This window comes from Phyllobates terribilis, unplaced genomic scaffold (assembly GCF_046119375.1).
Source record: "Phyllobates terribilis strain yellow unplaced genomic scaffold, ASM4611937v1 Scaffold_14__1_contigs__length_39327217, whole genome shotgun sequence".
Classification (NCBI taxonomy): Eukaryota; Metazoa; Chordata; class Amphibia; order Anura; family Dendrobatidae; genus Phyllobates; species Phyllobates terribilis.
Genome location: NW_027362774.1, coordinates 13542518 through 13557853, shown reverse-complemented (window position 1 = coordinate 13557853; position 15336 = coordinate 13542518). Strand labels below are relative to the sequence as shown.

Sequence of the window (15336 nt, the reverse complement as noted above, 5' to 3'; positions counted from 1 at the left end):
GTATTATGTATAGCAGGTGTATATACAGGTGTAGTATAGATGTGTATTATATATAGCAGGTGGATATACAGGTGTAGTATAGATGTGTATTATATATAGCAGGTGTATATACAGGTGTAGTATAGATATGTATTATATATAGCAGGTGTATATACAGGTGTAGTATAGATGTGTATATACAGGTGTGCACTGTACAGGTGTAGTATAGATGTGTATATACAGGTGTAGTACAGCAGGTGTATATACAGGTGTAGTATAGATGTGAATATACACAGGTGTGCACTGTAGAGGTGTAATATACACCAATCATGAGTAGGTAGTATAAATCACACTATGTGTATAGATATAGGTATTATGTATACCTCCCATTTATTACTACCCTATTCTGGACCATATGCGACTCCATCGCCAAAATATAGAACAACTACCAGAAAAAAAGAGCGAAAACGGAATCCACAATTCTATAGCAAAAAATAATCAATATTTATTATAGTAAAAACAATCAGACATACACAGAGATCAGTGCCGCAACACAAAAGGGCAATAAAATCAACAACAACCCTCTCCACATGTTACCCCAATAAAGGACCCATTTAGAAAATTGTCCAAAGCTTACACAGATCCTATATATTTATTTAGTTATATTACATCATATATGATGCGTAAATTACAGGTGCAGCATAAAAGTAGATCATTATATAGACAGACGAAGGGAACAACCGAAACGCGCGTTGGGGCGCCTCTCCCAACATGTGCCTCCTCTAAATGGACCCCTAGTAGCCTCACTGCCCTTTGCGGATCGTATGTGGAAATTGGAGATTCGTGGTAGGTATACTGTGGTGACATCTATGCTCCCTGTATCTATTTAGTACACCGCACGTGGTAGATAGTAGTTTGTTATATGGTAGGTGATTCATTTATGTACCCATCATATATCAGTGAGGGTAGTCTGTCTATATAATGATCTACTTTTGTGCTGCACCTGTAATTTACGCATCATATATGATGTAATATAACTAAATAAATATATAGGATCTGTGTAAGCTTTGAACAATTTTCTAAATGGGTCCTTTATTGGGGTAACATGTGGAGAGGGTTGTTGTTGATTTTATTGCCCTTTTGTGTTGCTGCACTGATCTCTGTGTATGTCTGATTGTTTTTACTATAATAAATATTGATTATTTTTTGCTATAGAATTGTGGATTCCGTTTTCACTGTAGAGGTGTAGTATAGATGTGTATATACAGGTGTAGTATAGATGTGTATTATATATAGCAGGTGTATATACAGGTGTAGTATAGATGTGTAGTATATATAGCAGGTGTATATACAGGTGTAGTATAGATGTGTAGTATATATAGCAGGTGTGTATACAGGTGTAGTATAGATGTGTATTATATATAGCAGGTGTATATACAGGTGTAGTATAGATGTGTATTATATATAGCAGGTGTATATACAGGTGTAGTATAGATGTGTATTATATATAGCAGGTGGATATACAGGTGTAGTATAGATGTGTATTATATATAGCAGGTGCATATACAGGTGTAGTATAGATGTGTATTATATATAGCAGGTGGATATACAGGTGTAGTATAGATGTGTATTATATATAGCAGGTGTAAATACAGGTGTAGTATAGATGTGTATTATATATAGCAGGTGGATATACAGGTGTAGTATAGATGTGTATTATATATAGCAGGTGTATATACAGGTGTAGTATAGATGTGTATTATATATAGCAGGTGTATATACAGGTGTAGTATAGATGTGTATTATATATAGCAGGTGTATATACAGGTGTAGTATAGATGTGTATTATATATAGCAGGTGTATATACAGGTGTAGTATAGATGTGTATTATATATAGCAGGTGTATATACAGGTGTAGTATAGATGTGTATTATATATAGCAGGTGTATATACAGGTGTGCACTGTACAGGTGTAGTATAGATGTGTATATACAGGTGTAGTACAGCAGGTGTATATACAGGTGTAGTATAGATGTGTATTATATATAGCAGGTGGATATACAGGTGTAGTATAGATGTGTATTATATATAGCAGGTGTATATACAGGTGTAGTATAGATGTGTATTATATATAGCAGGTGGATATACAGGTGTAGTATAGATGTGTATTATATATAGCAGGTGTATATACAGGTGTAGTATAGATGTGTATTATATATAGCAGGTGGATATACAGGTGTAGTATAGATGTGTATTATATATACAGGTGTAGTATAGATGTGTATATACAGGTGTAGTACAGCAGGTGTATATACAGGTGTAGTATAGACGTGCATATACACAGGTGTGCACTGTACAGGTGCGGATTATTGCAGCACATGGCGGGTGGAGGAGAACATGGACCGGTCCCTGCCGCCTGTACCTGGCGCTGCGGGGCACATGGTGGGTGACGTCACTGCCTCCTCGGCCTCTCCTCGCCTCCTGATTGGTGGCTGGTGTCACGTTTCCCCGGCTTTCAGCATCTTCTCGGGGTCCGGGCTGCGGGGAGATGGAGCGGCTGCTGCTGGGGCTGCTGCTCCCGGGGCTCCCGGTGCTCTGCTCACATGGTGACCGGGGGGAGGAGGCTGAGAGCCCGGGCGGCTTCCAGGTGGTGCGCTGGGAATGGCACATGGTGCAGACTCCCTATCTGGTGGCCGTGTGGATCCTGGTGGCCAGCCTGGCGAAGATCGGTGAGTGCGGGGTACAGGGGGGGAGCCGGCTGCCTGCATCACTGAGCATCCACCTGCTCCAGAGCCTGCAGTCACCGGGACTACAGCATAGTGCCATGTACTGTGCCCCCTTGTCTGACCCTGCGCTGTGCCCCCTTGTCTGACCCTGCGCAGTGCCCCCTTGTCTGACCCTACGCAGTGCCCCCTTATCTGACCCTGCGCTGTGCCCCCTTGTCTGACCCTACGCAGTGCCCCCTTATCTGACCCTGCGCAGTGCCCCCTTGTCTGACCCTGCGCAGTGCCCCCTTATCTGACCCTGCGCAGTGCCCCCTTGTCTGACCTTGCGCAGTGCCCCCTTATCTGACCCTGCGCAGTGCCCCCTTATCTGACCCTACGCAGTGCCCCCTTATCTGACCCTGCGCTGTGCCCCCTTATCTGACCATGCGCAGTGCCCCCTTGTCTGACCCTACGCAGTGCCCCCTTATCTGACCCTGCGCTGTGCCCCCTTGTCTGACCCTGCGCAGTGCCCCCTTATCTGACCCTGCGCAGTGCCCCCTTGTCTGACCCTGCGCAGTGCCCCCTTGTCTGACCCTGCGCAGTGCCCCCTTATCTGACCCTGCGCAGTGCCCCCTTATCTGACCCTGCGCAGTGCCCCCTTACCTGACCCTGCGCAGTGCCCCCTTGTCTGACCCTGCGCAGTGCCCCCTTATCTGACCCTGCGCAGTGCCCCCTTGTCTGACCCTGCGCAGTGCCCCCTTGTCTGACCCTGCGCAGTGCCCCCTTATCTGACCCTGCGCAGTGCCCCCTTATCTGACCCTGCGCAGTGCCCCCTTATCTGACCCTGCACTGTGCCCCCTTACCTGACCCTGCGCAGTGCCCCCTTGTCTGACCCTGCGCAGTGCCCCCTTGTCTGACCCTGCGCTGTGCCCCCTTATCTGACCCTGCGCTGTACCCCCTTATCTGACCCTGCGCTGTGCCCCCTGATCTCACCCTGCGCTGTGCCCCCTGATCTCACCCTGCGCTGTACCCCCTTATCTCACCCTGCGCTGTACCCCCTTATCTCACCCTGCGCTGTACCCCCTTATCTCACCCTGCACTGTACCCCCTTATCTCACCCTGCACTGTACCCCCTTATCTCACAATGTACTGTGCCCCCTTTATCAGCTGATCGCTGCCGTGTGCCGACTGCTCAGTAATCGGGATCCGCCGAATATTGTCCTGTGTAAAGAGACCGAGAATGTGGGATGGGAGACAGGAGAAGCGTCTAATATATCAATGGTGGATGTCAGAGACCACAGCAGAAATGGCTACATGCAAAGCTGAGCCCATGTGTACCTATATATATATATATACATACATACATACATACATACATACATACATACATACATACATACATACACACACACTCATTACCGAGATCCCTGCAGTTCTTGAGGAATCTTTTCTTTTTCTGCTCACACAGTATTTCCGATTCCTGTTTGCTCCTCTCAGAACGTGGATGGAAAATTGCAAAGGGGAAGGTCTTGTGCCCGGCCGCCTGTCAGTCATCAGTATCGGAGTGCAGGGCCCTATCCGGTCATTAATGTCCCTTGCAGACTGTGGCTATTTAATCTTCCCATTCTCTCCAGCACTGTCAGTCTAATTAAATACATTTATAAATCCCTTTATCCCTCCCCAGCTGAATTGATCCCTTTCACTGTGATCACCTGTAACGTTATCTCTCCTTCATGTCACCTTCCTCCTCTTTGGCTGCTGTAATCCGTGTCCTGCCTGGAACGCTGACCCCAGTGAATGGCCCTGCCACCAGATACAGTTTGTTTGCATAAAAATATACAATGGTTCTTTACTCACCATCCCCGGGTCCAGCACTAAGTCTCCACTGCTGTTCCCGGTGCCTGTTCTTGTCTGCAGCACAGACGTCATGATGATAGCACCACAGCCGATACCTGACCTCAGCAGCACTGCCCGAACAGAGAGTCACCGAGCTCACTGATTGACTGCAGCGCTGTAGATGATAACAGACATCTGGAGCAGCAGCGGAGACTCGGCTCCAGACCTGGGGAGGGTGAAAAAGTTCTGTTTGTTTTCTTATCACAAACTGCTACCAGCGGAATGGGTTTTCTGAAACTGGAAAACTCCTTTAAGAGCCCATACACTGAACACTAAAGTCAAGCAAATCTGCTATCGACAGGATCAGCTGACAGACTTACAGTAGTGTTCAAAATAATAGCAGTGTGTTCAAAAACATGACTTAGGCTATGTGCCCACGATGCAGAAATGCTCCGGATTTTTTCCTGAGCTTTTCTGCATCTCCCTGGCAGAAAAAACGCATGCGGATTGTACATGTGGATTTTACATGCGTTTTTCCTGCCAGGGACAAGCGGATGTGAAGCGTTCTTCACATGCATTTCCGCATGCGGGTTGTCAAGCGCTTTCCAAGCAATTTTAGCATCACTTGGAAAGTGCTTGACAATTTGGTCACACTATATAAATCCATGCAACCGGCATGGATTTATATGCTATGACCGAAAGAATGGTAAAAAATAAATATTATACTTACCTTCTGATGGCCCCCCGGTGATGTGTTCTTTGGCAAATTGTATCCGCTTCAGTATATGTTTGCGTGGACTTCTTGCTCAGAGATTAGCTTCACACAGGCGTTTTCTTACTGTCACAGTCCTCACAAGTAACTGGAGACTGTCTTTGATCATCCTGGAGCTGATCATTGGCTGAGCCTTTGCCATTCTGGCTATTCTCCGATCCATTCGGATGGTAGTCTTCCGTTTTTTTCCACGTCTCTCTGGTTTTGCTTTCCATTGTAAAGCATTGGAGATAATTTTAGCTGAAAAGCCGATCATTGTCTGCACTTCTTTATAAGTTTCACCCTATCCAATCAACCTTTTAAGCAAAGTACGCTGTTATTCTGAACAATGTCTCCAACGACCCATATTTCTCAGGCTTTCAAGGAGAAATGCATGTACAACACGTGCTGGCTTCATCCTTAAATAAGGGCCACCTGATTCACACCTGTTTCTTCACAGAATGATTGACCGCACTGATTGAACTCCACACTGTTGTTATTTTGAACACATCCCGTACAATTAATTATTCCGATACACAGACTCAAAAACCTGCAGATCATGAATGCGGAGTCTGGTGGTTTCTTACAATCTACTGCACCAACTGGTAAATTGTTTGACATGTGGTGATAGAATTTATACCAAAAACAGTGATTAATCTGCTTAGTCATATTGGGCTGCTATTATTTTGGACACTACTGTATGTGTACGGGGGTCTCCCAACTTTCCTCTGAAGTGGATGAAAGTCTTGCAGATCCACAGAAACAATTGACATCCAGGCTTGGACTGGCACATTGGAGAGCTGGAGCACCCTTCGGTAGGCCTCCCCTGTGAAGCCGTACTAATGACCAGTGCTATTACGCTTGATTCACAATTTGCAGAAAAAGGTATAATCTAATCATTCATTAAACAAGCCAGTCAAATTAAAGAAGCCCTCCTCCTAAGCATCCACCTGGTTTTTGCTAGACCTCCTGATGGTGGAGTCAGGCTTGAGCTGCAGGTTGGCGCCAGGTACCACTCCAAAGGCTGTCCCCAGTACTACGACAGCTGACCCCAAGGGTCAGGATCGCAGACACATATATACTAATACTAATGCGGGTTCAGACAGTGTGGATACTGGAACACTTGCCAGGATGGAAAATGGTGCAGGTTCAGACCGTGTGGCTTCGGGTTCAGGCACTGCCGTAGCGGCTTCATGTTTTGATACCGCCCGAGTGGTTTCAGATTCAGGTACTGCTGGAGCGGCTTCAGGTTCAGGTACTGCCTCATTGGTTTCAGGTTCAGGTACCGCCCCAGCGGTTTCAGGTTCAGGTACCGCCCCAGCGGTTTCAGGTTCAGATACCGCCCCAGCGGTTTCAGGTTCAGGTACCGCCCCAGCGGTTTCAGGTTCAGGTACCGCCCCAGCGGTTTCAGGTTCAGGTACCGCCCCAGCGGTTTCAGGTTCAGGTACCGCCCCAGCGGTTTCAGGTTCAGGTACTGCCCCAGCGGTTTCAGGTTCAGGTACCGCCCCAGTGGTTTCAGGTTCAGGTACCGCCCCAGCGGTTTCAGGTTCAGGTACCGCCCCAGCGGTTTCAGGTTCAGATACCGCCCCAGCGGTTTCAGGTTCAGGTACTGCTGGAGCGGCTTCAGGTTCAGGTACTGCCTCATTGGTTTCAGGTTCAGGTACCGCCCCAGCGGTTTCAGGTTCAGATACCGCCCCAGCGGTTTCAGGTTCAGGTACTGCCCCAGCGGTTTCAGGTTCAGGTACCGCCCCAGTGGTTTCAGGTTCAGGTACCGCCCCAGTGGTTTCAGGTTCAGGTACCGCCCCAGCGGTTTCAGGTTCAGGTACCACCCCAGCGGTTTCAGGTTCAGATACCGCCCCAGCGGTTTCAGGTTCAGATACCGCCCCAGCGGTTTCAGGTTCAGGTACCGCCCCAGCGGTTTCAGGTTCAGGTACCGCCCCAGCGGTTTCAGGTTCAGGTACCGCCCCAGCGGTTTCAGGTTCAGATACCGCCCCAGCGGTTTCAGGTTCAGGTGCTTCAGGAGCAGGTACTGCCAGAGCGGCTTCAGGTTCAGGTACCGCCCCAGCGGCTTCAGGTTCAGGTACCGCCCCAGTGGTTTCAGGTTCAGGTACCGCCCCAGCGGTTTCAGGTTCAGGTACCGCCCCAGCGGTTTCAGGTTCAGGTACCGCCCCAGCGGTTTCAGGTTCAGGTACCGCCCCAGCGGTTTCAGGTTCAGGTACCGCCAGAGCGGCTTCAGGTTCAGGTACCGCCCCAGTGGTTTCAGGTTCAGGTACCGCCCCAGTGGTTTCAGGTTCAGGTACCGCCCCAGCGGTTTCAGGTTCAGGTGCTTCAGGATCAGATACCGCCGGAGCGGCTTCAGGTTCAGGTAACACGTGCATTTGGAACAGGTTAAGGATTAGACAACACGGGTTTCAGGGACAGGTTCAAACTAAGCAGTTTCTCCAACAGGATCAGGATCTAACCACACAGGTTCAGGAACAGCAGGGACAAACTCAAATTTAGACTAAAGAGGGCATTGTACAGGCACCTCACTAAACGGCATCGTGCCTTAAATACTTGATGCCTCCCAGCTATTGGCTGGGGGCATTTCCAAAGTGCGCATGCTGCCCCTTTAAAAATCGGGCAGAGTGCGCTTCTGTGCATTAGGCACCGCCACGAGACCTGCGTGACGTGCTCAGGGGACCAGAAAGCTTTGCAGGGGACGGTGACTCCGCTGAGCGGCTGGGACAGTATGTCGGCGTCCCTGCCAGGAGGAGAAATAGGGGCCATGCAGGGACGCCGGTGTAGCATCGGCGTCTCTGCCCCGTTCTAGGCAGAGACGCCGTCCCTCTCACCTCCCCGCTCCTGGCGCGGCGTCCTCCAGCGCTGCTATCCCCGCTGCTTCCGGCACGCGCTCCTTCCCCGGCAGTGTGCTTAGGGCGCGCGCGCGCGCGCTCCGCCTCTCTTAAAGGGACCACGCGCGCCGTCCTAAGGAGTCCCCGGCCAATTGCCGGAGGACCTCCCATATAAAAGGCACCTCCTCCAAAATGGAGGTGCCCGAGCAATGTTGTAGCACTGTTCACTACTCTGCTTCAGCCCTCAGGTCCCGTTGCCAGTTACCTGCCAGATTCCTGCCAGTCTGCTGTCTAATTCCTGCCTGATATCCTGCTACCTGCCTGCTAGCCTGAGGTCCGACGGTCTGCCTTACTACTCCTGTCAGTCTGTCTAAGGACCAGCTTGCTCGCTCACCTGGGAGCGCACATCAACTACCTGCCTGCTTGCCTGAGGTCCGACGGTCTGCCTTCCAACTCCTGTCAGTCTGTCTATGGACCAGCTTGCCCGCTCACCTGGGAGCGAACATCTACCTGCCTGCTAGCCTACCTGGAGGCTCCGCCGTCACGTGCTGTGACCACCTGCCTGTCCAGTGACTCCTGCCCGCTCACCTGGGAGCGCTCATCTGCTGCCGGTCTGCTAGCCTACCTGGAGGCTCCGCCGTCACATGCTGTGACCACCCGCCTGTCCAGAGACTTCTGCCCGCTCACCTGGGAGCTCACGTCTACCATCAGCCGCCACAGGTCGTACCAACCCTTTACCCAGAGACTGCCCCGGTCACTTCCCGTGACCATCTGCCCGTTCACCCAGAGACTGCCCCGGTCAATTGCCGTGACCATCTGCCCGTTCACCCAGAGACTGCCCCCGTCACTTGCCGTGACCATCTGCCCGTTCATCCAGAGACTGCCCCGGTCACTTGCCGTGATCTCCTGCCCGTTCTTCTAGAGACTGTCCCGGTCACCTGCTGTGACTGCCTGCCTGGTCGCCACCCGCTCCCTTACAAGGACCGCCCCTTGTATAGTAGCTCAGAGGTTCCGCCTCCCAGACCCGTTACAGTTTGCTCGGGCCATGGAACCCGGTGGCACCCAAGCTCCATCGCTCTCTGACCTATATCATGAACTCTCCCGTCAGAGATCCCAGCAGGAGTCCATCCTGAACCACCTGCGGAATGTCAACTCCCGCCTGGACACACTGTCTGCTCCACCAGCAACCACCGCTAGTGTCACGACTCGCACCCCGGCAGCACCGTTGCCCACCAATACCATGGCATCCTGTCCCGGACCCCGGCTGTCTGCACCTCCTCGCTTCGGAGGGGACCCCGCTCAAGCTCGGGGCTTCATAAACCAGTGCACCCTGCACTTTGAACTCTTGACTCACCAGTTTATCTCCGACCGGGCCAAAGTGGCATTCATCATGTCCCATCTCACTGTGGAGGCACTGGCATGGCTTAACCCCCTGTGGGAGAGAGGGGATCCCCTGGTGTCCGACCTGTCGTCTTTCCTCTTTGCTTTCCGGAGAGTCTTCGATGAACCGGGACGAAAGACCTCATCTGCCTCCTCTTTGCTACGTCTCCGTCAAGGGAGTCTCACCATGGGCCAATATGCCATACGGTTCCGCACCCTCGCTTCTGAGCTTGCCTGGGATAATGAGGCCCTGGTGTCCGTCTTCTGGGAGGGCCTTTCCGGTCGGATTAAAGATGAGCTCGCCGGTCGGGATATTCCTACCACCCTGGATGACCTGGTGTCGTTGGCTACCCGGATTGATATCCGGTTTCAAGAACGCACCAAAGAGACCACCCGAGAGAGAAGGTTTCCCCGCCTAGCTCCTACTTTCCAGAAACCTGTCTCCTCTTCTGTCACTCCCCAGGCACACTCACCCGAGCCCATGCAGGTCGACCAGACCAAGATGGTCAAATCTCGCCAGGAGTCTCACCGAGCCGAGGGGAGCTGCTTCTATTGTGGCAGTAAGGAGCACTTGATTCGTTCCTGCCCGGAGAGGCCGGGAAACTCCAGTGTCTAGGACCGCTCGGAGAGGTCGCCCTAGACAAAAATAAATCCTCTCCAACCCTGACTTTGTCTGTATCTATCTCCTGGGGAGAGACCCGTCACTTTGAACTCGCCCACCTGGATTCTGGATCCGCTGGAAACCTCATCTCCCAGTCCCTGGTTGAGAAATACCGTATTCCCACCAAGTCTCTGGCTGAACCCTTGTCGGTCGCCTCAGTGGATGGAAGACTCCTTCCGGTGACCATCCTGCTCGCCACGGAACCCATAACCCTGCAGGTGGGAATGCTGCACTCTGAGGTAATCTCCTTCCATGTGTTGCCCGGACTCTCCCACTCCCTATTGCTAGGTCTACCTTGGCTCCAAACACACGAACCCGTGTTGAACTGGCATTCCGGTGAAGTACTCCGGTGGGGGCCGGACTGCCATAAGACCTGTCTGGTTCCGGTTCGTCCGGTTCGTCCTCCACCTACCCCAGCTAACTTACCCGGTCTTCCGGCTCCTTACTGGACCTATGCTGACGTCTTTGGTAAGAAGGAAGCAGAGACATTGCCACCTCATAGGCCATATGATTGCCCGATTGACCTGGTTCCTGGCGCCACTCCACCCCGTGGGCATATTTATCCGTTGTCTGCGGCCGAAACCCGGGCCATGTCTGAGTACATAGAGGAAAATCTGGCCAGGGGATTCATCCGGAAGTCTACTTCCCCGGCTGGAGCCGGATTCTTCTTTGTCAAAAAAAAAGATGGCTCGCTACGCCCCTGTATTGACTATAGAGGACTCAATCAGATCACGGTTAAAAATAAATACCCCCTTCCGCTCATCTCCGAGTTATTTGATCGCCTTAAAGGCGCCAGGATCTTTTCCAAGCTGGATCTACGTGGAGCGTATAACCTGGTCCGTATCCGTCAGGGAGACGAGTGGAAAACGGCATTTAATACCCGTGACGGACACTATGAGTACCGTGTGATGCCCTTCGGTCTCTGCAATGCTCCCGCCGTCTTCCAAGAACTGGTCAACGACATCTTCCGTGACCTTCTTTACTCCTGCGTGGTGGTATACCTGGACGATATCTTGGTCTTCTCTCCGGATCTTCCCTCACACCGGAGGGATGTTCGTCAGGTCCTGCTGAGGCTCAGGCAGAACCACCTCTATGCTAAATACGAGAAGTGCCTTTTTGAGCAGACCTCTCTTCCATTTCTGGGCTACGTTATCTCCCAGACGGGTTTGCGAATGGATCCCGGGAAGCTCTCTGCTGTCCTAAAGTGGCCCCGGCCGGAGGGCTTGAAGGCGATACAGCGATTCCTGGGCTTCGCTAATTACTATCGTCTCTTCATTCCTCACTTCTCGTCTCGGACTGCGCCCATATCTGCGCTCACCCGTAAGGGAGCAAATCCCAAGGTATGGCCACCCGAAGCTGAGGAGGCCTTCCTTTCCCTGAAGCAAGCCTTCTCCTCTGCCCCTGTGCTGCACCGTCCGGACTGCAACAAACAGTTCTACCTGGAGGTTGATGCTTCCTCCTCTGGAGCCAGAGCGGTGCTCACCCAAAAGTCTTCTTCCGGGAGAATGGTAACCTGCGGCTTCTTCTCTAAAATCTTCTCCTCCTCTGAGCGCAATTACTCCATTGGAGACCGAGAACTGTTAGCTGTTAAATTGGCGCTGGAGGAGTGGCGTTACCTGCTTGAAGGGGCTCTATACCCGGTGATCATCTACACGGATCACAAAAACCTGGCATATCTCCAAAATGCCCAGAGACTTAATCCACGTCAGGCCCGGTGGTCTTTGTTTTTTGCCCGCTTCGATTTCATCCTTCATTTCCGCCCGGCGGACAAGAATGTCAAAGCTGATGCCTTGTCCCGATCCTTCCTGTCCTCCGACCAAGAGGAGGAGCCTATGCACATTATCGACCCCTCCAAGGTGATGAATGTGGCCCCCCTGGATTTGACTCGTCTTCCACCCGGCAAGACGTTCGTGGCGCCTCCAGACCGTGAGAAGGTTCTTCACTGGGGTCATTCTTCTAAACTTGCTGGCCATGCCGGCCAAAAAAAGACCTTCCTACTCATTTCCCGGCATTACTGGTGGTCTACCCTGCGTAAGGATGTGGTAGACTTCGTCTCTGCATGTTCATCTTGTGGCCGCAACAAGGTTCCCAGACACTTACCAGCTGGTCATCTCCTGCCGCTTCCCATACCTGTTGCCCCGTGGCAACACATCGCTATGGACTTCATTACCGATCTTCCTGTCTCTGCCGGGTGTACTGTCATTTGGGTGGTCGCTGACCGCTTTTCTAAAATGGCCCACTTCATTCCCCTGCCTGGTCTTCCATCTGCACCTGAGCTGGCTAAGGACTTTATCCGCCATATCTTCCGTCTTCATGGCCTACCCCTCCACATCGTGTCGGATCGAGGAGTTCAGTTCACCTCGCGCTTCTGGAGAGCCACATGTAAACTGCTGGACGTCACCCTGGACTTCTCCTCCGCTTACCACCCTCAGTCCAATGGTCAAGTGGAGCGGATCAATCAGATCCTTACCAGCTATCTCCGGCACTTTGTTAATGCCCACCATTCTGATTGGGTGGACCTCCTCCCTTGGGCCGAGTTCTCTTACAATAACCACGAGAGCGAGTCCTCTTCCAAATCCCCGTTCTTTGTTGTCTTTGGCCAGCACCCCCGGATTCCGTTTCCCGTCTCCGCCTCTGTGGACAACCCTGCCGCGCAGTCTCTTGTCAGCGAGTTTTCTACCATTTGGGAGAGTACTAGATCCGCACTTCTTCTGTCCTCCGAGCGGATGAAGAGATATGCTGATAAGAGACGTCTGGATCCGCCTCAATTCCGTCCGGGAGACAAGGTTTGGCTCTCCTCCAAACATGTGCGGCTCAAGATACCCTCCTACAAGTTAGGTCCTCGCTTCATCGGCCCATTCGAAATCCTCAGGCAAATAAATCCGGTGGCCTACAAACTAAAACTCCCGGCCACCTTACGGATTCCTAACTCCTTCCATGTGTCTCTCCTCAAACCCGTTGTCTTTAACTCTTTTTCCAATAATCCAGGTGCCCCTCCTGCTCCGGTTTCCGCTGATGACGTCTTTGAGGTAGAGAGTATTCTGGCCTCCAAGAGGGTAAGAGGAAAGACCTTTTTTCTGGTAGATTGGAAGGGGTTTGGTCCTGAGGAGAGAACTTGGGAACCCAGGGAGAACATCAACGCCCCGCTTCTCCTTGAGAAATTTCTTTCTGGCCAAAAAAGAGGGGGCCTAAAGGGGGGGGGTACTGTAGCATCGGCGTCTCTGCCCCGTTCTAGGCAGAGACGCCGTCCCTCTCACCTCCCCGCTCCTGGCGCGGCGTCCTCCAGCGCTGCTCTCCCCGCTGCTTCCGGCACGCGCTCCTTCCCCGGCAGTGTGCTTAGGGCGCGCGCGCTCCCCCTCTCTTAAAGGGACCGCGCGCGCCGTCCTAAGGAGTCCCCGGCCAATTGCCGGAGGACCTCCCATATAAAAGGCACCTCCTCCAAAATGGAGGTGCCCGAGCAATGTTGTAGCAATGTTCACTACTCTGCTTCAGCCCTCAGGTCCCGTTGCCAGTTACCTGCCAGATTCCTGCCAGTCTGCTGTCTAATTCCTGCCTGATATCCTGCTACCTGCCTGCTAGCCTGAGGTCCGACGGTCTGCCTTACAACTTCTGTCAGTCTGTCTAAGGACCAGCTTGCCCGCTCACCTGGGAGCGCACATCTGCTACCTGTCTGCTAGCCTACCTGGAGGCTCTGCCGTCACGTGCTGTGACCTCCTGCCCGTACACCCAGAGACTGTCCCGGTCACCTGCTGTGACTGCCTGCCTGGTCGCCACCCGCTCCCTTACAAGGACCGCCCCCTTGTATAGTAGCTCAGAGGTTCCGCCTCCCAGACCCGTTACAGCCGGCATTCGCGTCACACTCATTTTGCCGTTCTAGCCAGCTAATTCTTCTGTTTTCCATTAGGTCTATGACATCACATGATTGAAAACTGACTAACTGAATCCTTCAAAGCTCTATGTAAAAACAGGAGGTCAATTTTCTGAGCACAAGTCATAAGTTACTGCAAAAGTCTATGGCAGGGGGGAGGGGGAACAATTCTCAATTTTTTCAGTTGGAAAAATTGTGACAAAAAACAACATGTAATGAACAACACGTCCCAAGAATGTTCTTATTCACTGACAGCAAGCAGAGACGTTGTGGATGTTGAGGAATTCCCTGGAGACTTCTCTTCTGCATCAGTAACATTATTTCCTCCAGACTTAATAATATCCAGTATCAGGCGCGGCGGCTCGTCACAATGTGTGCTGCTGAGGATTTGTTACTTCTGTCATAAATATCTTTGATGTCCTTGTGCCGTGAGTGTTTCCATGGTGCACGTTCAGCGAGCTGCAGTACTATTTATTGCTTCTATTAGGTAAATCAGCTGCCAGCATTAAGTGACTTTGTAGAGAAGTTCGAGGGGACTTGGAGTGGGAGCCTGTACCGATGAGGTGGGATGTGAGTCTATGGGTTTAATGACTCTACTGGATAAAAAGCCCTGGGGGAAGGGGGGTAATGTCACCGAAATTACTGGAAATCACACAGTGCAGCAAGAAAGATGGAGAAGAGAATCCATAGAAGTGCTCAGCCAGTGTATGTCGTTATCCTGCCCCCCGAGTGTCGTTATCCTGCCCCCCGAGTGTCATTAACCTGTACCCCAAGTGTGTGTCATTATCCCATATCCCGAGTGTCAGTGTCATTATCCCGTATCCCGAGTGTCAGCGTCATTATCCTGTACCCCGAGTGTCAGCGTCATTATCCTGTACCCCGAGTGTCAGCGTCATTATCCTGTACCCCGAGTGTCAGTGTCATTATCCTGTACCCCGAGTGTCAGCGTCATTATCCTGTACCCCGAGTGCCAGTGTCATTATCCTGTACCCTGAGTGTCAGTGTCATTATCCTGTACCTCGAGTGTCAGTGTCATTAACCTGTACCCCGAGTGTCAGCGTCATTATCCTGTCCCCCGAGTGTCAGCGTCATTAGCCTGTCCCCCAAGTGTCAGCGTCATTATCCTGTCCCCCGAATGTCAGTGTCCTGTCCCCCGAGTGTCAGCGTCATTATCCTGTCCCCCGAGTGTCAGCGTCATTAGCCTGTCCCCCAAGTGTCAGCGTCATTAGCCTGTCCCCCAAGTGTCAGCGTCATTATCCTGTCCCCCGAATGTCAGTGTCCTGTCCCCCGAGTGTCAGCGTCATTATCCTGTCCCCAAGTG

General features: G+C 51.6%; 1 protein-coding gene across 1 annotated transcript in view; it reads left to right on the top strand.

Annotated features, from left to right (window-relative positions):
* Positions 1-2468: 2468 nt before the first annotated feature.
* The window catches only part of SLC9A5 (solute carrier family 9 member A5), a 157984-nt gene continuing 145116 nt past the window's right edge, over positions 2469-15336 (top strand). The window contains exon 1 of the mRNA XM_073659690.1: positions 2469-2709. Within this exon, the coding sequence (XP_073515791.1) occupies positions 2529-2709 (181 nt within the window). The 5' untranslated portion in view covers positions 2469-2528. The remainder of the gene's footprint in view (positions 2710-15336) is intronic.